The sequence below is a fragment of the Acomys russatus genome, chromosome 1 (genome assembly GCF_903995435.1).
Source record: "Acomys russatus chromosome 1, mAcoRus1.1, whole genome shotgun sequence".
NCBI classification, from domain to species: domain Eukaryota; kingdom Metazoa; phylum Chordata; class Mammalia; order Rodentia; family Muridae; genus Acomys; species Acomys russatus.
The window spans coordinates 21,931,509-21,958,009 of record NC_067137.1 but is presented as its reverse complement, the minus strand read 5'-3'; the positions used below and the strand labels follow the sequence as shown (position 1 = coordinate 21,958,009).

Here is a 26,501-nt window from a genome sequence, read left to right as displayed (position 1 = left end):
TGCCAGCTGTCCCCTGCTCACGACAGAATACCCAGGAAGTATGGCTGTCTAGCTCTGAAGGGAGCATCTTCACATGGCCCTTGACCTCAGCCACGCTGCTGCAGCTTCCTGCCCCAAAGACTTTCAATGGGCCCAGAGTTCTCCTTCAGGAACTGCCGACCCAGCAGGACAGTTACTAAACAGTGCCCACTGTTGACTGAGGGGGCTAGACACAGCATTTCTTGGTGGCCTTTTTCTTTCTTTCTTTTTTTTTTCCAGCCCCAGGGATTATGCCCAGGGTCTCAAACATGCTGAAGAAAATGCATACAGTGACTTTTTATTTTCTATTTTTTATTTTGAGATAGTGTCTCACTAAGTTGCGCAGGCTGGCCCTAAACTTTCTCTCATCCTGTCTCAGCTTCCCATCAGACATGTTTTTTTAAAAATCATATATAATATATGACTTTATATAAATATAAATTATGTATATAATTTACACATATATGTAAAATAGATTTACATTTATTCTTTGACAATTTCATACATGAAAGCAATGTCTAATGAGTCTGTCCACCCCAAATACCCAAAATCCCCCAACATATCTCCCTTCTCTGCTTCATGACCTTTTTAGTGACCCTCTGAGTCCACTTGGTGCTGCCTGCTGGAACGCTGACTGCAGCTGCCCACTTGATCTTGTTCAGGTAACCATAGCTGCAGTGACTGCGTGAGCATAGCAGCCACAGAAGACGTGACTCACAGCTCTCCTCTCCTCCTCCAGCTCCCGAGTTCTTCCCTCCCCTCCTTTGATGTGCCTGAGCCTTGAGGAGGCTGACATAGGCGGCTTATTTAGGGCTGAGCACTGAACACCTGTTATGTTTTTTGAATACTTTTCTTCTTCCTCCTCCTCCTCCTCCTCCTCCACTTCTTCTTCTTGAGATTTATTTATTTATTTAAGAGAGATTTAAGAGAGAGAGAGAGAGAGAGAGAGAGAGAGAGAGAGAGAGAGAGAGAGAGAGAGAGAGAGAGTCTGTGTGCATGTATAAGGGTACCTGCAGAGGCCAAAAGAGGATGTCAGATCCCTTGGAGCTGGAGTTACTGGCTGTTGTGAGCTGCCAGCTGTGGGGCCTGGGAACTGAATTCAGGTCCTCTCCAAGATCAGCAAGCATGCTTAGTAGCTGAACCAGCTCTCTAGCCCCTTGGGTACTCTTGAAAACCTTGTAAGATAGATGTTTTTAATTCCATTTTGCTGCGAAGCGGAAGTTCATAGAGGTTTACTAATGTGCCCAAGGCCATAGAGTCAGCTGGTGGTATGTCTGTTGGCTCTGGAGTGAAACAGTCTGAAATCCAGTGTGTGCCAGCCTTCGCAGAAACCACTGGCTTTGACTTTTCTGCTGCAGTTCTGTGGCCCTGATCTGCTTACCCAACTTCGCTGAGCCTCAGTCACCTTACCTATAAGACGAGGGTCAAAACATCTACTGAGAACCAGGCGCTGTGTTTAGCCCTTTGTATTCCCTTGTGAATGTGTGTGTGTGTGTGTGTGTGTGTGTGTGTGTGTGTGTGTGTGTGTGTGTGTGTGAAAGTGTGTATTAGGTGCATGTGGAGGCCAGAGGAAACCCCAGGTGTCATTCTGTAGGTGTTGCCCATCTTGTTTTTTTGAGTCAGAGACTCTATGGACTGAAAGTCACTGATAGGCTAGGCTGGTCAGCAAGCCCAGGTCCCTGCTTTCCCAGGGTTCACAAGGCCACTGTGCCTGTCTTTTTGTTTTGTTTTGTTTTTTAATGAGTTCTGGGGGTTTGAACCAGGATTCTCATGACTGCACAGAAAGCATTTTACCGACCAGGCTATTTCCCCAGGACTTGCTTTATATTCCTGCAGGCTGCAAGCTGACCTGCACCTCATGTTGTCTGAGGGGTAGATTGATACAGGGTATCAGCTCTATCTTATGGTAGAGGGAAGATGGTACCAGCAGGCAGTGGGGTGGCTGCTGAGATGCTGGAGGGGGGCCCAACTGTGCAGGTCAAGGCGGCGCAGGTTGTCTCTGAACTGTCTTCTTGCTGGCCTACAAGCCAGTCTCAGTGGGAGCCTGGAGCTCTGAGTGAGTGGGAGGGCCTGGGATGCCTCCACACAGGGTGTGGTGGGTGTGGGCATCAGTCTCCCTGGTAAGGATGGAGGTGACTTGGGACTTGTGTCAATTAGCTTTCCATCATTGTGACAAAACGCTTGGGAAAACTGGCCTGAAGGGCAGATTTTGTTTTGGCTCACGATTTCTGAGGCTGCAGTCCATGGTCATTGGCCTTATTGTTTCTGGGCCTGTGGTGAGGCGTGTGTGGGGTTATAGGGTGGGGCAAAGTGCTTGATTCATGGCAGAGGGGAAGAGAAGAGACTGTGGAAAAGGAGCTGAGGTCCCAGTACCCCTTTAAAGTTATGCCCTGAATAATCTACAGCCTATGCCTGACACCTCAAAGCTTCCACTTCCTCCCTCCAAGTAGCCCCCTCCTTTTGTCTCTAGCCCCTCCCCCATGCAAACCTACAGGAACTATCTGCTCATTGCATCAGCATTTTGCTCTCCCACCTGCTCATCGCTCCCTGTCCCCCAGATGCACAGCTGACACTGGATGTTTTCCTCAAGCACTGGGCATGTTATTTTTTGACACCGTCCCTCACTGAACCTAGAGCTTTCTATTTGTCCAGACCAGAGATCCTCAACTTGTAGGTCTTGACCTCTGTGGGTCACATATGTATCCTGCATATCAGAGGTTTACATTATGATTCATAATGGTAGAAAAATTACAGTTATGAAGTAGCAATAAAATAATTTTATGATGGGGGGGCAGCATCAGGAAAGTTGAGAACCACTGGATCATTGGCCAGCAAGCCTCAGATATCCTCTCTCTGCCTCCCCAGCTCTAGGATTACAGGTGTTTGCTGCCGTGCGCAGGTGTTTTTATGTGGGTTCTGGGCATTCGAACCAAGGTCTTTGTGTTTTCATAGCAACCTTTGTACCAACCAAATCATCTCCCCGTCCAGCTGCCATGCCTCTGTGAATTGCAGCTACACTAATGCCCAGATGACCACTAACTAGGGCCAGACCCTGTATTAAGAGGTCATTTCTGTTTATAGAATAGATACTGAGGCGCGCGCGCGCGCGCGTGTGTGTGTGTGTGTGTGTGTGTGTGTGTCTTTCTGCAGCAGCAGAAGCTGGGTTTAGAGGCATCAGTACTGTGCTTCCGGTCACACGATGCTCAGGGGCTGAGTGTGATATCACTCACCTGTGTATCTTGGTATCTCGATGTGGGGGACTGGAGTGGGCCGCAGACCTCCTGCAAAGCTCAGAGATTGGAGTCAGCAGGGTCTTCTCTGGAGGTGGCTGGGCTGCCTCATGGAAGCAGGGGTGGGTGAGGGTTTTGAGGTCTATGTGATCATACGTGTGTGTGTGTGTGTGTGTGTTGCTTCTCACCCCCAGCGAGAAAGAACAAGGCAAGAAAAAGAGTCTTCAATTCAGCCTACATCCTGCTTAGACTAGCAGGCAGATCTTGATCCTGATTTTGTTTTTGTTTTTGTTTTTTGAGACGAGGTGTCTCTGTGTAGCCTTGGGTGTCCTCAACTCACTTTGTAGACCAGGCTGGCCTCGAACTCACAGAGATCCACCTGCCTCTGCCTTCCAGAGTGCTGGGATTACAGGTGTGTGCCACTGCACCCTGCTTGATCCTAATTTTTAAATTTTCTGTGTTTGTGCTAGAATCCAGTGCAGCATCTGTAAACTTCAGTTCTCAGATCATCAAAACTGTTGTTTCCTGAATATGTGCTTCCAGGGGGACACTCCAGGGTCTCTGCCATGGCCACCACAGCCTTCCCAGGCTGTGCCTCTGCGTCCCCAGACTCACAGGTCCATTTGCCCCCTCCATGCCTGCATTTGAAATGCCTTTCTCTGTTTTGACCTGTTGACATCTTGAGTCAGGCCCAGCAAGGCTGTTGTCCTTCAGTTGATTTCTCAGATAACGGTGTGGTCCCCCTGAGTGCCCACCTGTGCAGTGAATGTCCCTTTGTCCCTCCTGGCATGACAGTGAATCCTTACTCTGACTGGTGAGACAATGGTAAGTACTTGCCCCACCTGGGGTGGCAGTGAGTGTCCACTCCCTTCTCCTGCTCTTACAGAAAGCATTGTTCTTCCTGCCTGCCTGACAGCAAGTGCTCACACAGAAACATGGACTTGTAGTGAGCCCTGGAGGAGGCTAAAGGGACATCTGAGCTAGGGATGGTGACACTCTAGAGGCTGAGATAGGAAGAGCTTGAGTACCAGGCCAGGCCAGTCTGGGCTACATACTGAGATCCTAGTTCAGAAAAAAAATTTTAAAAGGGTGTGTGTATGAGGTGAAACCTAGTTTGAACTTTTTTTTTCCTGGTTTTTCGAGACAGGGTTTTTCTCTGTAGCCTTAGCTGTCCTGGACTTGCTTTGTAGACCAGGCTGGCCTCGAACTCACAGCGATCCCCCTGCCTCTGCCTCCTGAGTGCTGGGATTAGAGGTGCGCACCACCACACCCGGCTGAAACCTAGTTTGAACTTATCGCCCATCTCTTCCATGTGGACACCTATGTCAGTGTGCTGCGAAGCGTAAAAGGGTTGTCTCCACTGGACTTGCAAGATGGTGTGCGTGAGCATTTGTGTCCTGCCCTCCCTCCCGCAGTTCCTCCATGCCCTGTTTTCTGTCTGTTTGCTGTTCTCGTTGGGACAGCAGCTTCCTGGGAAACAAGGTGCGCATGGACCTGGCCTTGGCTCTCATGGTCTGTGAGAGGCACAAGGGCGGTCACACTTTGTTCTTGGAGGCTGACCCACTCCTGAGCCAATGCCAGCTTTGTTTCTATTCCACTTGAAACCTGAGTCCCTTCACCTGCCGCGTGGGTCACCATGGAACCCTTGCCACCACAGCTTTAAGGGAAGGAGCAGACAATAGTGTTTATTTGAACTGGGAAACTGAGGCTGAAAGTGAAGGAACCAGTCATTTGGGGCACTGTGGAGCATTGGGGAGTGAGAGTCAAATCCTGTTCGCTAGAATCGAATCCACTGGCTGATTCAGCCCTTTGTGTTGAGGTTGGATGATTCAGTAGGTAGTGAGAGTAAGACCTTCATGTCCAGAACAGTGCTGTGTACAAATGAGAGGTCACAAAACTCTACTTAGGGGACAGTGGCTGAATGGCATTCGAGCTAAATTAAGAGCTGTGTCTTAGGGACAGGATCTTTGAATGCTCACCCTGGGCCTGAGTTGTTTGCCTGGGTTGGTGGGGGAGGGGCGGGAATTCACTCCTGGCTGTCACATGGGACATGGCTTCTTGTCCATTAGCCACTGTGGCCACTCTTGGGCAGGCGCCTGGGAGACCCTGCTCTGTGGATCTTTGGGGACTGAGGGGTTGAAGATGCCGACTTAGCCAGGGCTTGCTTGATGGTGTGCTATGGTAAGTTAGGTGATGGCCAGTGGTCTCCTTTCTGCGAGTCCTCCGGGGCATGGAGGAGCAGGGCTGCCTCAGCCTGGGGACATTCTGACTTCCAGGAGGGAACCTGTGAGGACAGTCCTATTCACAAAGCGTTGCAGCAGCACATGCTGTGCTCTTGGGGAACTCCAAATTGTTTAAAGAGGAGAACTTTGAGTAACACTGAGGCATCAATAACTCCCTTGAGAGCCTAAGGTGAGAGGGATGGAGCAAAGCTCTTACTGTAGGATGAACCAGAACTGTAGCCCCTGGCTCAGTCCTGTTTCAACATCAAAAATCACTTTGGAGTTAAAACATCAGGCACATCCTTGTAGCCTGCTTACTAGAATAATCCAGTGAGGAAGGCCTGCATGGTGGGACCTCAGTTTGTAATTAAAAAAATATATTTATTTATTTATTATGTATACAATGTTCTGTCTGCACATACACCTGCGAGCCAGAAGAGGGCATCAGATCACATTATAGATGGTTGTGAGCCACCATGTGGTTGCTGGGATTTGAACTCAGGACCTTTGGAAGAGCAGGCAGCACTCTTAACCATTAAGCCATCTCTCCAGCCCTCAGTCTGCAATTCTGTAATTTTTAATCAGACTCTAGGTGATTGAGATCTTCGGCCATGGTTAAGAACAGAAATCTAGATAAATGTTTCTTTTCTTTTGTTTTTGTTTTTTCCAGATAAGGTTTGTCTGTGTAACAAGCCCTGGCTTTTGTGGACTCGCTTTGTAGACCAGGCTGGCTTCAAACTCCCAGCCTCCCAAGTGTTGGGCTCAAAGATGTGTGCCACCACTGCCCAGCTGATAAATGTTTCTTATTTGCCTAACTGTCCACAGACAGTGCATCCTCTGATGAGAGAGGCCACTCTTGGGGTCTCCAAAGCCACGGCCTCCAGCCAGTGGGCTTTCATTTAGGCAAGAGTGGTCCTGGGTCTTGCATGGAAGCTGGTGGCCTGGCCAGCTTCTTCAGCATCTTCCCCATCTCTCTGGCTGAAGAATGATTCCTCACTGATTTGGAGGAAGCACTGTGTCTTGCAGGCCTTCCTGGCCACTGTCACCACCATGTGGTCAAATCTTTCTAATCCTGGTAGTTGCTGAGGAAAATTCTGTGACAGAGGGACCCAACTGCCTTGAAGCACTAAGCAGGGACACAGGGCTGGGCCAGGCCTGGGTCTGGGCCTCTGGCTGAACTTCATTTAGCCAGAAGCTGCCAAGCACTCTGCTGCGTTCTGGGGCCAGGCAGGGCCTGTGTCAGGCTGGCTTCCAGGCGGAAGGCAGGTCTCTCAGCTCCTGAGCTAGAGTTTGTTACTCAACAAAATGTAGCTGACGCAGTGTCCTCGCCTATACACAGACGACATCTGAAGGGAAGCACTCTCAGGAGGGACACTGGGAGGCCCAATTCTGTCACTAATCAGGGCTTGGCCACCACCAGGCTCAACCTGTCACCTTGTTCCAAGAAGGAATGCATAAAGCTGCATGGAGTTGCAGAGTCTGCAGTAAGACCCCTGTCAAAGGGAAAGTGAAGTCTGGTCAAGAACAAGCACTGATGGCTGACCTCGAAGGCTTGAGGGAGGAGGGGTGGGGGAAGAAGCTCAAAGCGGACAAGCCGAGGGAAACAAAACGGTCAAAGTGGCCAAGAAGTCCAGAGCTGTGGCTTGTTCAGTAGGGTGAGAACAAATGCCATGTTCTACATGCAGGTGCAGACAGGCCTAACCTGAAAGCAACCAGCGTTAGGGTGACTCTGCAGACACCCCAAGCTTGAGTTGAGGACTAGCATCCATCACAGGCTCTAGGCAGCTGTGGAAAAGTCATTGGAAGACAATAGAAAGTACTTGGAAGAGTGACAGAACTTTACCTTCCCTGAGGCTTGAAGGTGTCACTTCCAAGTGACAAAGGGGTGACAAGCTGACTGGGCTCCATTGAGGCTCCTCAAAATGAATTATTCTCCGAGGTCATTTGGCCTTGGGACCTAGGTATTTCTGAGAGACAGCAAAGGTTAGAAAAGACAGGTGGCCATCCTGTGCTTGACACTTACTCTTCACCTCAGCCAGGTTTTAGCTCCCATGGATTGCAGCAGAAGGTTTAAAAGTGTTTTGTTTCTTGTTTGTTTGTTCTTTGCACATAGGGTCCTGGATGTCGCAGGTCAGCACCTTTTGGACCCCTGAGGCCTGTACTCAGGGTCCAGGGACAATTGCCACCTCCAGCCAGCCTGGTGGGCATCTTCTACACCTAGGACATGGACACCCGTGATGATGTCCCTCCAGGTAGGGGATCTTGATGAGCTGGGAACTTTCCTTGGATAGTCCAGAGGTTACACTCTGCTGAGGACATGCAGCCTGGTGGTGGCTCGCCACAGGCTGATACTGGGTGTCCTGACTTCAGTTGCGTTGCCTGGCCTGCAGGGATGTGGAGTCCCAGTGGACTCCGGCTGGCTTTGGATCTGCTCTGAGACACAGTGGACTGGTCCCTTGAAGGGCTAATGCCATCTGTGGCTGTGAGCCTATGGGTGGCTGGGTCAGGAGACAGTCCAGGCACTCCAGTTTCTGGTGGAAACAGAGGGATTTCTCCCGCCCATGATAAAATGGATGATTATTGGGTACAGGGCTGCTATTAACTTCAGATGGGCCCAGGTGTTGGGGGTATATGTCCAGGTGACCTCGGTAAAGAGGTAGTAGCTGGGGACATGCTATGTTTAGGCAGTATACTATAGACTATGAAAACAACTGTGTAATTCACAAATAAATCAGATCCTGCCTGGCCTTAGAGTCAAGTGGAGAAGGAAGAATGGCTAAATGCCTAAGGAAACAAAAAATCTAGGAATAGGTATTTTATGAACCCAGCACAGCCCAAATAGTTTGTTTTACAGATATGGAACTGAGTCTCAGAGAGGGTAGTTTATTTCCTCAAGGTCACACAGCAATAGAAACAAGAACAGCTTAGACTCCCAAGTCCTGGTCTGGGGTTGTGTCTGTGTGAGGGTGGCTGAGTGTCCCTTTGTAAGTGGGGGTTATTAGGTGGTCACTTAGGCCCCTTGAATGGTACTGAGACATACATTGGAGGGGCTGAGCCCAAGAGCTTGGGGTAATGACATTTGTTAAGTGTGTCCTGAGAGGCAAAGGTGGACTTGGGCCTGAGGGGAGACTTCCTTTTTTTTTCATTTATTTTTTTTGTGTAATATATATTTTAATCAACTCTTTATTTCTCCTCAATTCCTCCCAGATCTCCGCACCCCTCTACCCACACAATTCCATGATCCCTCTCTCAAAACAAACAAACAAACAAACAAGATAAACAAAAAGTCAAGAAGACAAAAACTGTCCACGTGAGATGAAATGAAACAGAAAGCCCACAACAAAATGGCTGCAAACCATGGGGCTTGTTCTGTTTGTTTTGCATTGGACATGCAGCCGGCCCTGGAGAGTCATTGATGGAGCCAGTGTTACTCCATTGGAGAACACTGGTTTCCCCTTCGCTAGCAGCCATCGACTGCTGATAGATTTTTTTTTTTTTTTTTGGTTAGGTGTGGGGCTTTGTGTCCACTTCCTCCTCTCAGTGCTGAGGTCCCCCAGCCAGCTCCTCCTTCTTTTCCTGCTTCTGTCTGGCTCTTCCCTAATGGGGAGGCCTTTCCCCATCCCTGTCCTGTACTTCCTAGTACTCTCCACCCTCTGTCTGTCGCTAGCCTTCTGGTCGCCTCCAGGGGAGGACCAGGTCACCCTTGCTACCCTCTGGTCAGTGTGAACAGGCCAGAATCCCTGCCCTGTGCAGGCACTAGGAAACGAAGAGTTCCCTTTGATAAACCAGGGATGCTGCGGAGGGAGGCCTGGAGGCCAGAATGTGAGGCTTTCCAGGGACGAGGCAGCCAAGGCAAAGGGGGCTGTCTGTAAGGGGTGCCAGAGAGTGGCCCAGGAGGAGCACTGAGACTCACTGTGACAGAAGCCGGGGCTATGGTCAGCAGGGATCTGTTTCATTGGCTGCTGGAGGAAGTGGACTCTGAAGGAGGGTGAAAAAAAATGATTAGGGGGCTTGACCCGAAGCTGGAGGGAGATAGACAGTAGACACGAGGGAGAAATCAGACAGAGAGGGAGAAAGCAGGCAGAGAGGGGGAAATCAGGCAGAGAGGGAGAGAGAGAGAAATCAGGCAGAGAGGGAGAAAGCAGGCAGAGAGGGAGAAAGCAGGCAGAGAGCGAGAAATCAGGCAGAGAGGGAAAAAATAGGCAGAGAGGGAGAAATCAGGCACGAGGGAGCAAACAGGCAGGATTTGAGGAGAGAGGGATGCTAGTGAAGGCTGGGGCATGGTAAGTTTGTGGGATTGTTTGAAGTTACTGCCTGCCTGTCACCCCGCCCCATCATGGACCAGGCTCTGGTGCGAGGACCAGGACCTGCCCTTGGACCTTCTAGCAGAGATCCCAAGGGGAGAATGGCAGTGGGTACGGGTACCCTGTTCTTCACTTATACCCACTTTGGCCCCAGAGGAGTCTAAGGTACCTTTCCCTGTGATTCTGTCCCCAGCCAAAGTTCTGGCTCCAGTGGCTGTGTACTGTGGCAGTGTCCCTCGGACCAGTGTTGGGCTCCGAGTGCCCCCATCTGGAAGCATCGACTCCGGTCTTCTTGCTTATGGTGAAGGTGAGGATCGGGCTTGGTAACTCAGTCATAGCTGGTTGCTCTGGCGGCCTCTCTGGGGTCTTGTCATGGCATAGGAGAGGATCCTATAGAACCTATAGGCAGACACTGGCCATGTGGAATCCACCCTGGAGGACGAATGACGGTATCTAGATGCTTGGTTTTTGTATCATGGCCCTTACTTAAGATGCTCCTTAGAGACTAATTTCAGCATGCTGGGGAAAGTAGAGAATCAAAGTCCAAAATCTGGGTTTTGTGAGACTCTGTCTAAAAGAAAAAAAATTAAAAGCTGAAAATAATACTCTGTGGCCATTTAAATGTTATAAAACACTTATATACCAACTTTTATGAGTGGAGTGATGTCTAGTTTCTTAATTTATTCTGAGGATCAGAGAAGAAGAAAATAAAACCAAACTAAAAAAGAATCCTCCAAAATTCAAAACAAAAAATCTTAAACAAAATGTAGAAACAAACAAACAAAGAAAGTCTCATCTGGATGAGGGTGGTAGAGGGAGATTCCAGGGGCGGGATTAGCCCTTCTGGGAACCTGGGGCCCCTTAAACTCCAGAAAGACAGGGCTGTCCTCCTTGGGGGCTGCGTCTTGGGCTCAGGAAGGTGCCTGGCATGAGTACCAGGAGGAGTGCGGAGCATGGCAGCCCTGCCTTGGTGCTTGTCTCGGCTCCCCTTGGCCCCTCTGTCACCTTCTGGCCCTGGACTCTGCTCTGGTGTCTAGCTACAGGCTGTCTAGGGTAGGGCCTGGTCCCTCTGCTCTGAGTGGAGGCCTGCTTGGTTCAGGCTATCATGCTCTCTCAGGCCATGGCTGGTGCGGGAGTTTGGCTGTCCCAGCCTTGTATGCAAGCTAGAGCCCAAGCCCTGCCGCCTGAGCACCAGGACTTAGGACTTGTGACATCAAGGGATTCCAGGAAGTGAAACAATGTGGAAGAGCTTCTGCAATCTTCCTGCCCACAGTTCCCCTGGCACTTCCAGGTTCCAGGACTCCTCTGGGCCCAGGAGTTCACCACCGCCTTCTATATCACCCCTGACAGCAGCAAGCGCGGTGAACATTTTGCTCTGTAACTTAGGGCACATCTCATATGTACCTTGAACCTATTAACAGCATATCTTATTCTTCTAATTGGAAGCTCCTTGTCACAAAGTCCTCCTCATCTCTGCCCCTCCACGGTCTGGACAATGCTCAGTATACCAACAGTGTCGATTAAATCCTGGAACTTGATGCATATTTTCCCTGGCTAGACAGCCAGCCGGTTTCCTGGATATTTAGTATTTCTTGCCTGCTCTGCATATTGATCCCTTTTATTCCCTGAAGATCTCATCATGCTGGTCTCATTCAGGGTTAGGTGTCTTGTGGCACCACTATCAGTAAATGGCCCCAGGAAGGACTGAAGCACAGAATGACAGGGATTCGCCAAGGCACGTGGCTGACTATTCTATGGACGCAATACTAATAAGTTTGTTGGTGCTCGGTGCCACCCTGGCCCTTGTGTTTTTGTCTTTCTCAGCCTCTCTGCAGTCAGTGTCCAGTGTCCTGCCGAGCAGTGAGAAGCCATCAGAGCTCTTGAATACACATGAGGACCAGGGTAGCCTCACACTGGACGCTCCTTTGAAAGGCTTGCAGGCCAGGAATGGCTACTCTAGGAACCTCAGAAATCTACCCTTGGGGCCCCACCCTGTGGCAGCCATCCCCTCCCTGGAGTCAGAGGCCAGCAGTGTGGCCCGGGACACTATCCAGATTAAAGACAAGCTTAAGAAAAGGCGGCTCTCAGAAGGCATGGCAGCATCTTTTCAAGGTGAGCCATGACCCTGCCTCCACCCACTCTGAGGTCAAGGACTCCAGGCTACCCAAGTTATGGGGATTGGCAGGTGGTCAAGCTTTTGGAGGTTCCCTGGGGCTGGTCAGTGGGCTTCTACCGAGGGGGTGCTGCTTTGGGGGATATGCAGGTGACACTGAGAATAAAGTATAACAGAAAGGGCTGGAGAGATGGCTCAGCAGCTAAGAGCACTGTCTGCTCTTCCAGAGGTCCTGCGTTCAATTCCCAGCACCCACATGGTGGCTCACAACCATCTATAATGTGATCTAATGCCCTCTTCTGGTGTGCAGGTGTACATGCAGGCAGAGCACTGAATAAACTAACAGATAGATAGATAGATAGATAGATAGACAGATAGATAGATAGCTTTGTAGGGATAACCTATTTCTTAAAAAAAAAAAGTGTAACAGAAATGACGATGAGGGGCAGTGTCTCTTTTAGTCTAGCTTAGGAGTGTCAGTCAGGTGTATCCCACGTTGGTAGCTGTGCAGAGGGAGAAGAAATGGCTCAGCCCCTGGCACCAGACTGACATTTTGTGTCCCTACACTGGGATTCACCAGGGACGTGGCTGGCTATTCTATTGAGTCTATTCCTTGAATTTTAGCAGCTATATTATTACTGTCACCTCTCTGAAGGGAAGAGAGATTTATTTGGTTCACCATTTCAGTCCATGCTGGGGAAGGCAGGGTGGGGCAGCTCCATTTATGGAAGTGGTTGCTTGTGGCCGAGGCTAGTCCTTATCAAGATAAACCAGGAAGCTGAGCACAAGGCTGGACCCAGAGTCTGGCCTGTAACCTTCAAAGGCCTGTCTGGAGCGACCCGCTTCCTCCCTTCTCCATCTGGGCCTCGCCTTCTGAAGCCTCCACAGTTACTCCAAATAGCACAGCCAGCTGCGGAGAAAATGCTCCAAACATAAGTCTGAGGAGGCCCATTTTAGATCCCAAGTTAGAAGCACAGAGGGTCACATAGCTTCTATCCAGGGCCTAACACTCTCCTGTCTTTCCACTCACAACCATCTTTGACTTTGATTTGCATTTCTGCCAAGTTCTGTGGAAATGAACAGGGAACCCACCAAACTTGCGGCTTCTCTAGTGTTCTGGTGGGTGTGGTGGGGCAGGGCTGGAGGGGGTGCCCTGCTCACTCATGACCCCTGTTTCTCCCAGCACACAAGGCCAAGGTTAGCACGGCAACCCTCCCCCCCCCCCCCCGCTCCTGGTGCTGCAAGTACTAACTCATCCCCCATCTCACCCTTGTTCAGCCTCTCTGGATCCTGGAGGAGGCCCCAAAGGAGTTCCCCTGAGGAGCACCATCCCCCGTACCACCTCACAGAGGCTCCTGAGGGTGCCCAGGCCAATGCCTCCCATCCAGAGCATCCCCACCACCCCCGAGGCCAGCAGTGCCAAGGAGAAGGAGCTGGATCCTCCTGGGGGCAGACAGGGTCTCCAGGCCTTGGGAGCCAGTGCCCAGGAGGTAAGGGAGCGTCACAACTCCAGGTCTTTGCTGCAGTTACACTGTCTGCTGTTTTTTCCTTTACCAACCCCTGTCCCCGTGCATCCCTGCAAGTGTCGCGGGACAGTCTTCAAGATCAGGGTGACATTGAGAGAGACTCTAGGGTCTCATTCCATTTCTCCTCATTATTCCAGACCTTCACGGCTGGACTGGGAGTGTTGGGGGGCATTGCGTTGCCTGAGAGGTACAGGGGCTACAACACTGCCTGTCCTGGAGTTGGTGGCCCTCAGGCTTTCTTTGGTATCCATGGCTTGGGATTTGTCCGGTTTTCTGGTCATCTCTTGTCGAATGCCAATGAGTTGGCATGGAGGGGCCACCCCCCCTCTGGGCCCCATTTTGTACATCTGTAAAAGCAGAGTGTTTTGGAGGGTCTCTTCCAGCTCTCATAGTCAAAGATTTTTTTTTTCCTGAAACGAGAAGATTTTTAAAAAAAATTTCAGAAAGGAACTAAAACAACAGAAAAGCTTGTCAGTTTTCCCACCTGGAGTGGTTGGGAAGGGATGACCCTTGCAGAGGGGCTGGATTGGGGCTTGGAGACCGAAAAGAGAGAGACAAGGGGACATTTCCCAGCATCCTTTGGCCAGCTGTCTCCTGGTAGGAGACACTCTGTGAGGTCCTCAGGAGCTGAACATACAGTGTGCCGCTGTGCTTCCAAGGACCAGGCTGTCTTCCCCTCTCAGGTGCAGGTTTCCCGGCAATACTTGCATTGTAACGATGAGAAGATGCACAAGTCTTTAGGAGGCATAGTGATCCCGCCCATCCCGAAGACTCGGATGCCCACAGGGACCTCTTCCGGCAGGCCTGGCTCCCTGCCCAACCCCTTGGGTCCAGGCCAGGATGTGCTTACGGGACCCAGGGCCCCACAGACGCAGTAAGTGGCCAACCTCAAAGCTCAAGTCTGTTTGTACTCATCTCTCCTGTAAATTGCCCCACCCCACTGCCATTCCCCTGGGCTCCTCAATGCTGAATCACCATGGAGGCCATAGCATTGTTGTTGTGGCTTCTCTAATCCTGGGCTTTAGCCAGCTGGCTCTGAAGGCGTACATGACAAGCGCTGCAGACAGCCTGTTCTCTAAGTTCTTAATGTCCACAGTTGCCATAGTGATGAAAAAAGATACAAATTGTTTAAGGCATGACCAAGTTCATGGTGGGTCGTTATTATCATGTGTTTTCTTAACTGATGGATGCGAAAAGCACACCATTTTCATATGTATGCACATGCTCACATGTGTGCGTGTTTGTGTATGCGTATGTGTGAGTATATGGGTTTTCCATAAAACTTTTGGACTTAAAAATTGGTTTTCATACCCAGACACAGTTGTGGCAGAGACCTTCGATTATTACGGGTCGGCTTGTAAAGAAGACAGGCAGAGCCTTCTAAACAGCCATCAGCACTCAGGGGCCAGCCCAGACTGATATCTGATCACATGTGTACATGTTTGTGTGTGTGTGTCTGTGGATGCATGTGAGTGTATGCTCATCAAGTGTGGGCCTGGCTCTCCTCGTGTGGTGTATTAGTTTGCCTTTCTGTTGCTATGATGAAATACCACAGGACCGAGGTTTATTTGGAGGTTTATCTGGAGTTCCAGAGAGGTAAGAGTCTGTTATGGTGAGGACACATCAGGAATGGTGGGGCTGGATGCTGAGAGCTCACATCTTGACCCTCTGCAGGAAGCAAAGCGAGAACACTGGGAGTAGAGTGAGCCTTCTGAGACTCTCTACATGGCGTAGTTCCTCCTGCAAAGCCATGTTTCCTAAGCTTACATTGCCATCTGGGGGACATGTCTCACTTAAACTGCCACTTATGGTTGTCATGCCCCCCCCCCCCCGATGTTCTGAAGGCTCCTATTTCTCTCTGGCTTCCTTGGTTTCCTGGTCCCTACTCTGCCTTCTGTGCACACACCTGTGTCTCCCATCTTTGTCTAGCCCTGCTGGCATGTGGGAACTTTTCCATGTGCTTGCCCCTGGGTGGCAGCTCTCTTCCATTTTCACCTTCACATGTGGTTCTCCTCCAGACTGGCCTTCCTTACTGCTGGACACATCTCCTCAGGCCCAGACTCCTCTCATCTCTCGGCAGCATTAGTGGTAGAGTCCATACCTGTCCAAAGACTTTTTTCCCATTACAGAACTTAACTTTCTCACATTGTTTAGACTGTGGCTAGCCCTTGGATTTTTTTGTCCTTCTCCTTCTCCTTGGTTTTAGGCCCATGTCTTGACCTTCCAGGCAGTCTCCCACATGCCTTTTATCTGTCAGTTAAATTTGACCTTCTCAAAATTTCTGTTTTTTTTTTTTTTTTTTCCTGGAACCTTTCCCTGTACCCATGATCTCCAGGATCATAGGGCTCTGGGTGACTTTGTCATGGCCTGACCTCTCCCTGGAGACCCACACTCTCATTGGGACCTCTGGTTTCTCATGGCAGATACTGGTCAACATTAGAGGAAGTAGGGAAAGGGAGTGCATGTTACCATGGCTTCCCCAATCGCCCCTCCATGGAGAAGCTGCCCATCGCCTGCACCTTCAGCAGTCTGGCTCTGGCTTTGTGTGCCTCCGGGCCCTCACAGATTGCCCCTCCACATGCCTTTCTTACAATAACAAAATACACAGAAGCTCCCGTCTGGTCCTTGTCACTCCCACTTTGCACTTACAACTGCTTAACTCCATGCAAAAGGTCTTAGTCTGCACTCTCCAGTCCCTTGATGTCCAGCCTCACCTTCCCTTTTCAGTCCCCATGCAGTCCTTGTAATGACTCCGTCTCGCTTCACCTTTCTTCTGCTTCCAGCAGCTTTGAGAGGAGCCTGCTTGGAGCACCCTGCCTGCTCCTGTGTTATATAGAGGGGCCGTCCCACTCCTTTGTGGGAGCGCTGGCTCCTGACCCAGAGCATCATTTCCTGTCCTGCACACCAGCGCTGTCCTTCCATCCCTGCCTCAGCTGCCTTTCATGGCTAGCAAGGACAGGAAGAGGCCACCTCTGCTCTGCCCACGTGACGTGGATTGCCTGTCCAGTCCCACCTCTCTTCCAGGGTTTTAGCAATTTAACTAATACATCTTGGCTATTTAAACCAATTTTGTTTCTTTTTGTGTTTGTTCCGTTTATTTATTTTGTCTTGTTTAGACCTTGTTCTGTCCTCTAAGTTGGCACTTTATGGGCCAGGGGCCATATCTCAAGAGTCTGTGATGCTAATCTCAGTGCCCGGCATGGAAACACTTGCCTTATGCTGTCCGTCTGAGGCTTGGCTCTCTCTTCACTGCCTCTGTGAGGGCTGTCTAGCTAATAGGTGGGAAATTCACTCTACCACCTCTTCTTTCACTCACCCACCTAATCGCTTATTTACTTAAAAACTACTAAGCACCTACTATCTGCTAGGTGCTTTGGGAACCAGGGTGAATATGTTTTTGGGGAAGAGAGAGAAAGAGAGAGAGAGAGAGAGAGAGAGAGAGAGAGAGAGAGAGAGAGAGAGAGAGAGAGAGAGATCTGTGGGCAGATCACTGAATGATCCAGTGACACTGGAGGTGAGACAGAGGCTGCCCACTCTGTCGGGAAACCCAATGGAAAGCCATCTCAGTCAGGCTGGGATGATTTCTTGGAGGGATTTTGCTTTTCAAGACATGGTTTCTGTGTAGCCCTGGCTGTCTTGGATTAGCTTTGTGGACCAGGCTGGCCTCGAACTCACAGCTATCCAGTATCCTCTGACTCCCAAGTGCTAGCATTAATCTTGGAGTAGTTTTGAAGGTGAGACTGTGCAAGATGGAGAGGAAGGACATGTAGGGAGGAATGACAGAGGTGTTTAGGAAGATACAAAGAATCTGCCTGGGAGACTGGCTCAGCCAATGAGGGGAGCACAAGTCCTCACCCAAGGGTGTGGGCCCCATCTAGAAGCAGCTAGGTGTCATCAAAAGCTCTTTGGTATGGGGATGGGCCGAGCTCTGACTTTAGGAGGCCACTGCAGGGCTGGGGAGGTGGCTTGGCAGGCAAAGCATTTGCAGTGCAGGCGCGAGAGCTGGTTGCCTAGACCCACATGAAAGCTGGTGGTCCTCACGGTCCCTCTGTGACCCTTGTGTGTGAGAGGTGGGGACGGACTCCTCAGAGAAAGCTGGGCAGCCACACTAGCTGAAACAGCGAGTTCTAGGTTCAGTGAGAGGCCCTGTCTCAAAAACGTAGGGCAGAGAGCGATGGAAGGAGACAGCCAGTATTAGCCTTGAGCCTCCACTCGCAAGCGCACACACTTGCATGTATACCTTCCATGCATGCTGCCACTCCTAAATACCGATACAAACAGGCATGTACAACATGTACACATATATTTTTTTTTAAGTGTGGGGGAGCCTTGGGGCAAAGAGAGATGGCTTAGTACCTAGAACACTTGCCACACAACACAGGCCAAGGCAGGGGCTGTGGCAGGAGCTGAGAGTAGAAGTCCCAGGTCCTCCATCCAGCTAGAGTCAAAGCCATGGGTCTAGAGGAAGACAGTAATTTTCACAGGGATGCTGTTTTCTAGGAAACAGATCATCACAGGACCAGGGAAGCACCTAGCCCTGGGTGTGGCCTCCCAGCCTGGACTGGCTGATAATCAATCAACCTAGTCTTTGTAAGGCATTATGCCTCCTGCCACCCTGACAAGGGAACCAGCTCCATTTTTTTGTCTCCCTACCTTGGAGCAGCCCCCAGCTTCTCACCCTGGTGTCCTTGGCTAACTGGGTTTCACACAGGTCTTTTCTCTCTCTTACTTTTAAGACTGACTTGTGAGAACAGGCCTCTGGAAAAGACCCCTCAACCTCTGGGTACGTATTCCTATGAGCTCTCATCTTGTTTTCTGCTTCTTTGCCTCCATGGACTGGGTTATGGAATTAGGCTAGGGGAGACCCGAGGGCTCTCAGGTCAGGCCCCTCATGCCACAGATGGATGGGGAAGCCCAAGTCATCACACTATAGAGTGGCGATAAACCTGCACCAGGCACTAGGAAGACAGTGGTACTCTGCTCTGCAGAGCACCAGGAAGCACACCAATTCATACAGGGTTTGATGGACTCAATGAGGGGGATGGGCTGCTCCTCTCGATGAGCCGGGTAATCCTGGCTGAGTAGTTTGACCTAGGCTACCTTGAGCTTCAGTGAGCTCACCCACCACCTTGGAGCCTGGGAAGCAGCTGGGCCAGTCCTGCATTCAGGGCTGCATCGCGCCAGAGTGGGCCTGACACACCAAGCAGAGACTTCTGCTCTGCGTTAAGCATATAGCGATGTCCTCCCTGGACTGAGACAGAAAACCACTTCTCATAAACCTCAGGGTCAAAGGTCAGGGGAGCAGGGCCAACCAGAGGGTGGAAGTGGGGGAAGGGCAGCTTTCTAGAAGGAGGAGGGATAAATAAGGGAAAGACAGGGGAGGAGGAGGGGGCTGGAGGAGGGGTATGGAGGAGGAAGATGGAGGAGGGGTATGGAGGAGGAGGATGGAGGAGGGGGAGGGAGGTGGGGGAATGTAGGTCATTCCTTCCGGGCTGCTGATCTGCTGCTGGGGACAGGGCATGGGATGAAGGGAAGCTGTTTTTGGGCTGGAGAGTGATTAGGGGGCAGGAAAAGAGGCCATGGCCTAAGAGGACCACTCAGCCCAGGCTGTGTATAGCTGCTGTTCTACTGACTGGCAGGAAGGTGACCAACTTCCTGGCAGGCCCCTGACTAATCAGCTCGGCAAGTGAGGCATTTGGCAGAGTGACAGGCTGTTTGCCTAGGATGCTCTGGGACAGGATGCTGAGCTGGGGCTGAGAGGCAGCCCTGGCAAGCATGCCTCAGAGGCAAGTGCTTTGCCTGTCTCCTTGTCTCAGCTGTGTGGAATGTGCCTGGGGTGCCTGGGGACCCATGAGACCCCATATGTCCTTATGCGCTAGCCCTCAGATGGCTGGCATGGGGGTTTGGGCTCAGAGACTGTGTCATCAGGTGTCTCTAAACAGGGACAGCTGCTCAGACAAGGCTTTCTTGGTGTCCCTTAGGAGTGTAGGTAAGAAAATGGATATATAAAAGATCTTAGAGAACAATTTGTCTCTGGCTGTCAAGTGGGGGTGACATTGCTCAATGGTATACAGTAAGGGCTGCCACGCTGTCTCAAATTTTGTGGTGTTCTCACAGACCTCATCCTGATCAGTTGGCCCCTGAAACCCTGCATTTTCTCCCCCATCTTTGGCTTCTTAGCCCTTCTTGACCTTTCTACAAGCCGAGGGACCAAGGGGCTGTGTCGAAACATACACAAAATGCTCTCTCCAGCCCTGTGCCTCCCCAGATGACAGCCCTAGTTCCAATGACACCCCCTGGTTAGCTGGCTCTTTTGAGGTGATGAATAACCAAATTTAGGGGCAGGAGGAAATTAAGGAACCCATCCCTGTTCTCTCTCTATTAAAAAAAAAGTACCTTCAAATCCACTGATTGGGGAAAATATAGACCGACAATGAGATTCTGTGGGACTGGCACTGTTTGAGAATGAAGGTTGCTGGGCCTGACTTTTCCCATCTGTGAACTGAGAGGGTCGGGCCAGTGTTCAGAAATTCCCTGGCCCCTTCTAATTCTGTTGGAGAGATATAAAATGGTCGCCAGGCTTGATTTCATTTGACTGTCTTCCCACCCTCTCCCCATCTTAGAATAACATATTTAGTGCTTGCTTTCTGAATGAGTGAATGAATGAATGAATGAATGAATGAATGAATGAGTGAGCGAATGGAGAATGGCATGGTCCTTGACCTTCCCGGCATCTGGAGAGCATCTAGCTTCCTCATTAGGTAAGTGTGGGCCAGAAGGACTAGAGATTGAGGCCTTATACGGGACCGTCCATCAGTCACAGGGTCAGGGACCCATCGACAGCCCACAATGCCACGTCCTCAGCTCTGTCCCTGCTCTTGACTTCTCAGAGCCAAAGGTCCCAGCTGTCAAAGCCAAGCCTGCTGGAGCAGCCCCAAAGTCCCTGGCTTCATCACAGTCTGCCTCTACTTCGACAGAGCTCTCCTCCAGCCATGCCAAAGAAACCTGCTCCCTGGGGAATGAAGAGGACCAGAAGGAGGCCAGCGCAAAGGTACCAGGGAAGTGAGCTGGGATGGGGGTGGGGCAGGGTGGGGGAGGTGGTGATGTGGAAGGGGTGGGGTGGGGGGAGAAGCTGAGGAGTGCAACCTGCTAGATGCAAGCATGCTTCTGAGAGCTGCTGTAGAGAAATGAGGCAGAGCCAAGAATGGCCAAGGCCCTTTCTCCTAGCACTTAAAGGCAGAGCCTGTGGATAATTTGGGGAGGAGGGCTGCAGAGAGCAAGAGAAATGAGAAGGGGGGGGGGAGGAGGAATGCGGATGAGAGAAGAGGGGGGAAGGACAGAAGAAGGTCGCCTGTGGGCCGGAAGGAAAAAGGACAGAAGGCTTACATGAACTAGGCTGAGTAATTTGAACCAACCCCCCAAAGATAGCAGCCGAGAGGCAGCTGACTCAGAGGCTGATGGGCCAAAGCTGTGCTTGACAGGCTGACAAATACCTTGCACTTGGAAGGTGACCTTCGGGGAGGTGGCTTCTCTTCCCTGATTGAGATGAATTTAGTCAAACTTACAGAGCCGTTGTTACGAGCTCCATGTGTTCGTCCTTTGGAACAGGTATGGCAGCTTAACTCTGAGGCAGATATGGAGGGTCCGCCCTGAGCGTGGGCTGTGTTGCAGACACAGATGCCTTGCTGACATCATGAGGGCCACGCTATGATGAGGGTGGCCACAGAAGTTCTATGTGTGAGGTGATTTTAGCCTCCAGCCTGCCTCCACCACTCACTCCGCAGGCCCGGACATTACAGATTGTTTTGTCCCAACCATATTATCCCAACTCCACGGTCCCACTTGCTCACTACCATTCTCTGTGCTGGCTGCATCCACCCAGAGCTCCAGCGTTAGCCTTTGGCCGCTTCCTTATGTCAGAGACATTCCCCTTGAACCCATGTCACTCCCAGCAGCCCAGCGGCGGCTCTCTGCTAGCTTTTCCATCTTAGTATTACAATCCCCCAAACTCCTGTTTCTCCCGAGGACACTCCAGTCTGACAGCCTCCGTCCCCACCACCTCCCTGAGGCCCCCAAATGCCACATCTTTACCCTCTTCTGCCTCATATCAGCTTTTGACTCTTCTGCCAGCTTTTGACTCCACTTGGGACATGTCCCTCTTGAATTTTTCACCTTGGGACAGAGGTGAGAAAGGGGCTGTTCCTGGCATTCACGAAAGACAGCGGATCCCCTCCCTCCTTTGTACACCCCTCCATCTTCCTGACCTGTCCACACTGAGGACCCCAGGGCTCAGTCCTCTGGTCTCTGGGCCATCTACCTCAGAAGGTGTGCTCCAGTCCATGACACTAACCAGTGTGTCTAAAGTACCGCAGGCTAACGACGGTCAAAGCCCTCTCCGCACCTCCCTCCCCTGACTTCCAGCATCTCTACTTAAATATCTAATTAGGTTCTGAATCTGCCACACTTAGACCTCCTGCTTTGCATTTTTACCTCACTGGGTCTCCACCCACTGGATGGCAACTCCTAGCTGCTCAGGCCCCAAATCCCAGGTCCGCTTTTGGCTTCTCTTCCTCTCTCTCCATATTTTGTGTGTCTGCAGCATCACTTGCTGACGGCCTTTGTGCTCCACTGTCCCTGTGCCCCCCCTTTACCCTGGTTCACTCCCATACCCCCTCTTGCACGGATGTCCCATTATTCCCTAACGGTTTCCCATGCTTTGGAGTCTTTGGATGTAGTAGTCAGCACGACCTTTGGAAAACAGAAGTCACAATGGTCTATTGTTGATAGCATCATTGAAGGAGGCTGGGTAAAGGGTGCATGGGGCTTTTCATCCCATTTTTACAATGTCTTCTTCCCTTCCCATCCCATCCCAAGACAGGGTTTCTCTCTGTATAGCCCTGACTGTCCTGGACCTTGCTCTGTAGACCAGGTTGGCCTCAAACTCAGAGATTTGCCTGCCTCTGCCTTGAGTGCTGGGATTAAAGGCGTGCACCGGGCTGCCATCTTTGTTCTACTTTTCTTCTAGCATAGCTCATATGGCATTACAGACACACTGACTGTTAACTCTGGAACAGCAGCCGACACCCATAGGAGGCAGCCTTGCATTTCTCGATGAAATGGATGGAGGTATAGAAAGACTGGTTGGGTTTCCTGAGGTTAGTAGACACGTCCTTGGCCTTGTTCCAGGTCCAAGTCACCATTTCCAAGTCTGCTCAGGAAAAGATGAGACTGAAGCAGCTGACAGAGATGGAGCTGCTCCGGAGGGCGAAGGAGCCAGAGACGGGCCGAGAGTCAGCTTCCCAGGGCTTGGGCACGTGGAGAACCTCAGCAAAGGAAGGTACTGGGGCACTGGTGGGGGAGCCTCCCAGACAACCTTCCCAAAGAGGAGCTGCCCACAACTCCTCTCCTTCCCCATCCTGAGACAGGACAGGAGTTGTGTCCATTCCCTTGTTACCTACTGATGATGCAACATTTCCTTAGAAACTTGATGCCCTGGATGCAGAGGGCCTGTTTAGTCTAGGATTTCCCCCCACAGGCCTCCTTCCTTTGCGGGGCAGTGGAACTCTGTCTGTGCCCACTGGGATGAGCAGCCCACGCAGAAACAACGTTGGAGTCCTCCTGAGAAAGCGGGCCAACCGAGCCTCCCTTCCCAGCATCCCTGTCAGCAAGCAAGAGCCTAGCTTTGCCCGCCATGCATCAGGTGGGACTTGACCTCTACCTGAGCCACCTGTGGGTGCTCTGGGGTATGGTTAGGGAGACCCTGGCTACCTGTCTTTGTCATGTTGTTGAGTAGATGGCTAGGCAGTTCTGCTAGCCTGGTGTGCCGTGTCCTAGAGAAGTCATCAATATATGAGGACCAAAGATGCAGGCAAGGGACTACTTCCTGGGGCATCTGGGAAGATCTTGGAAGCCTACCTGTGACTTCATTCTGTTGGGACTGGATGGGGCTGGTTGCAACCAAGGAATTGGCAGATCTTGCAAGGACATGTCAAAGGAGGTGTCCAGGAGCCAGGGAAAGTGCCATCTCACTTTCAAAGGAGCTTCACCACTTGTTCTTGTCCTCCTCCTCTTCCTCTTTCCTCCTCCTCCCCTTCTCCTCCTCCTCTCCCTCCTCCTCGTCTTTCTTCTCCCCCCTTCTCTTTTTCTGTATACTGGGCATTCATGTGTCCCTTCATTTGTAAAGACTTTCTTTTAAGGTTGAAATTAATCATTCTGATTCTGTTTTCCCTTTTCTCTCATGTGGCAGATAAAAATGGCAGGGCAAAGCAGGAGTTTTGGGTATTACAAACATTCATGACTTATCTCCCTTTTCCGTTCTTTGCATCTTTTCAGGTGTGTCAAGTAGAAAGCCTTAGGTTGTGGCTCCTGTTTTAGTGTCCATCATTTTTTTATTTATCACTTATGTACTGGCTCTTGCTGTGTAGCCCTCGATCTTTCTTCCTCAGCCTCTCAGGTGCTAGGATTACAGGTGTGTACACCATTCTGGCCTTCATCTTTGCTTTTGGTTTTAACCAAGAGACCTGTGTTTAGGTTTGAGACATCATAAGCTAGCTGAAATTTCATAGCTGGGGATTTAAAGATTATTCTACTTTTATTATAAATAATAGTCTGTTCCAAGTAATATTAGTTTACCTACTTTGATTGTGACTTGATTTGAAGAAAGTACAACATAGGTGACAATTTTAGATAATTAAGAGGTAAGTTTGGCTAGGGCTTAGTACAGCACTTAACTAGCATGTGGGAGGCCTCTCTCTCTCTCTCTCTCTCTCTCTCTCCCTCTCTCCCTCTCTCTCAACAGCAGTGGCTGGCGAGGAGGCAACCATTCTGTGTGCCCCGTGGCCTGGGTTGTGTGTGAAAGAAATGACTCATGGGAGTGATCAGTACTGAGAAGCTCTGGTCATCTAACCCACCCCACTCACTTTGTAGAGGGCAGGACAGAGAAGCTCCAGACTCAAGTCACCCACGGTGATGGCGGGCCGTCCTGAGTCTTGGCTCAGTCTCATTGTTACTGTCTCATTACCGAAGCTGCGCATGCTTGAGAGTACCTGGGTAGAACTGGGAAGAGACAATGCCTTCCTCTCCAGACCTCCCTGGAAGCCGAGACTGAACCCTCTTACTCTCTGACACAGTCACGGGAGTGTCACTTATGTTGATTTATCAGTGCCACCTGCACCTAATTTTTGGCCAGTCTGGGAATGATGGAATTTCAGGACTGGAATCTTGATTGTCTTTATGTCCTAATTGAAGGTCATGAGCTTCCAGGCCATCTCAGGAGATCGTGTGCCTGGAGACCAGCTCGCCTTTATTCACTCAAGTCTTTCTGCATGCATGTGTGCATGCATGCATCTCTCTCTCTCTCTCTCTCTCTCTCTCTCTCTCTGTGCATGCAGGCGCATGCATGCGTGCCCAGAGAATGGGATTTCCTGGGCCACCTATGGGAAGGCATGCTTAGGAGCATTGTGAGAAGCTGACAGGAGAGGGGCAGGCTAAGACAAAGCCAACACAAACCCTAGAGACCAGAAGCAGAAGTGAGCCCTGTGGGGCCTTGTGTGTCTGAATGTGAGTCTATGAGTGAGTATGTGCTTAAAATGTAGGTGGGAGATAGGTGATGTTAGAGGCTGGTGTGGAGGAAGGGTGAGCAGTGGGAGGCTGGCTACTACTCTAGTGGTAGTGGGGGTGCAGGGCTATATTACTAGATAGCCAGGAGGCCGAGGCAAGAGGATTGAAGGTTCAAGGCCAGCCTGGGCAATTTAGTGAGATTTTGTCTAGACATTACAAAGTAAAGAGAGGGCTGATGACAAGCTCAGTGGTACAGTTCTTGACTGGCATGTTGGGAGGCTATGAGTTCACTCTCCAATAAGCACATATGTGTGCATGTGCTTGTGCACACCCACACACACTCTTTCTCTAGCACACATATACACACACATCCACACATACAAACACATACACATATAACTCATATACACACTCACACACACACACTCACACACATACAGACATGCACACAATCTCTCTCTCTCTCTCTCTCACACACACACACACACACACACACACACACTCACACACATACAGACATGCACACAATCTCTCTCTCTCTCTCTCTCTCTCTCTCTCTCTCTCTCTCTCTCTCTCTCTCTCTCTCACACACACACACACACACACACACTCATAAATGCATCCAGGTCCAGGATCTTCTGGTTGTACTGTAGTGAAAGTCGATCTTGGAGAGGGGAACCGAGTAAACCTCACAGCAAAACTAGCCAGGAGGGAGACATGGTAGAGAGAGCTCAGAGCTGGCTGCACCATGGAGGGGCTGAGGGCTGTGCTGTGTCTCTGAAATTCATTGCTATTCTTCTAGAATTTGGTTATTTTGAATCTGTCCACAAGAAAGAAAACTTGTTTTGGTTCTGTCTGTCTGTCTGTCTGTCTGTCTGTCTGTCTGTGTGCCTTTTTCTGTGTGTGTCTGTCTTTTCTGTCTCTGTCTCTGTCTCTGCCTCTGTCTGTTGGTCTGTCAGTCTGTCTTGACTGAACGCAGAGACTCACAGATGCTAGACAAGCATTCTACCACTGAGCTACACCCCAGCCAGGTTCTTCCCTGTTTTCTGTTAGTTCCAAAAAGTGTGGCCACATCTTGACCCCACAGGTGACAGTCTCCTCCAGTGCTTTTCACTGCCCTCTGCCCTTCTATCACCATCTGCCTGTGAGATCCATGCCTGGGCACTTTCACTAGAGGATGGATGGTAGAAGTGAAGGAACAGAGGCTCCTGGGTGAAAGGGAGCATACAATGCCACTAAGCGAGCAAGAAGCCTTTTAACGACTCATTGTGCCATATCCCAACCAAGGTAGGAAAGAACTGGGGTGAGTCACAGGCTCAGCAAGCTTCTGTAGGATGCCCGGCTGCCAGTATGTCCCTAATGTAACAAGGCTGGCACCAGTATGAACAACAGATGGGAGGTCAGGACAAGTGAACTATAGTGACTGGCTTTGTAGCCTCCAGGCTCTTCTCCCTGTGTGTGGGGCTGCACTGAGGGTCAGGATTAGTGTATGAAGGGTGTGAGTGTGTGTGTGTGTGTGTGTGTGTGTG

The 26,501-nt window shown here is 50.6% G+C and overlaps 1 protein-coding gene across 1 annotated transcript in view; it reads left to right on the top strand.

The window, feature by feature from the left end:
• Window positions 1-26,501, top strand: part of Togaram2 (TOG array regulator of axonemal microtubules 2) — a 58,385-nt gene that overhangs the window by 5,140 nt on the left and 26,744 nt on the right. Inside the window, exons 2-11 of the mRNA XM_051170081.1 lie at window positions 7,584-7,722; window positions 9,968-10,081; window positions 11,599-11,886; window positions 13,166-13,377; window positions 14,097-14,287; window positions 18,150-18,196; window positions 18,698-18,705; window positions 20,306-20,464; window positions 22,600-22,750; window positions 22,949-23,113. Coding sequence (XP_051026038.1) covers window positions 7,695-7,722; window positions 9,968-10,081; window positions 11,599-11,886; window positions 13,166-13,377; window positions 14,097-14,287; window positions 18,150-18,196; window positions 18,698-18,705; window positions 20,306-20,464; window positions 22,600-22,750; window positions 22,949-23,113 — 1,363 coding nt within the window. The 5' untranslated portion in view covers window positions 7,584-7,694. The remainder of the gene's footprint in view (window positions 1-7,583; window positions 7,723-9,967; window positions 10,082-11,598; window positions 11,887-13,165; window positions 13,378-14,096; window positions 14,288-18,149; window positions 18,197-18,697; window positions 18,706-20,305; window positions 20,465-22,599; window positions 22,751-22,948; window positions 23,114-26,501) is intronic.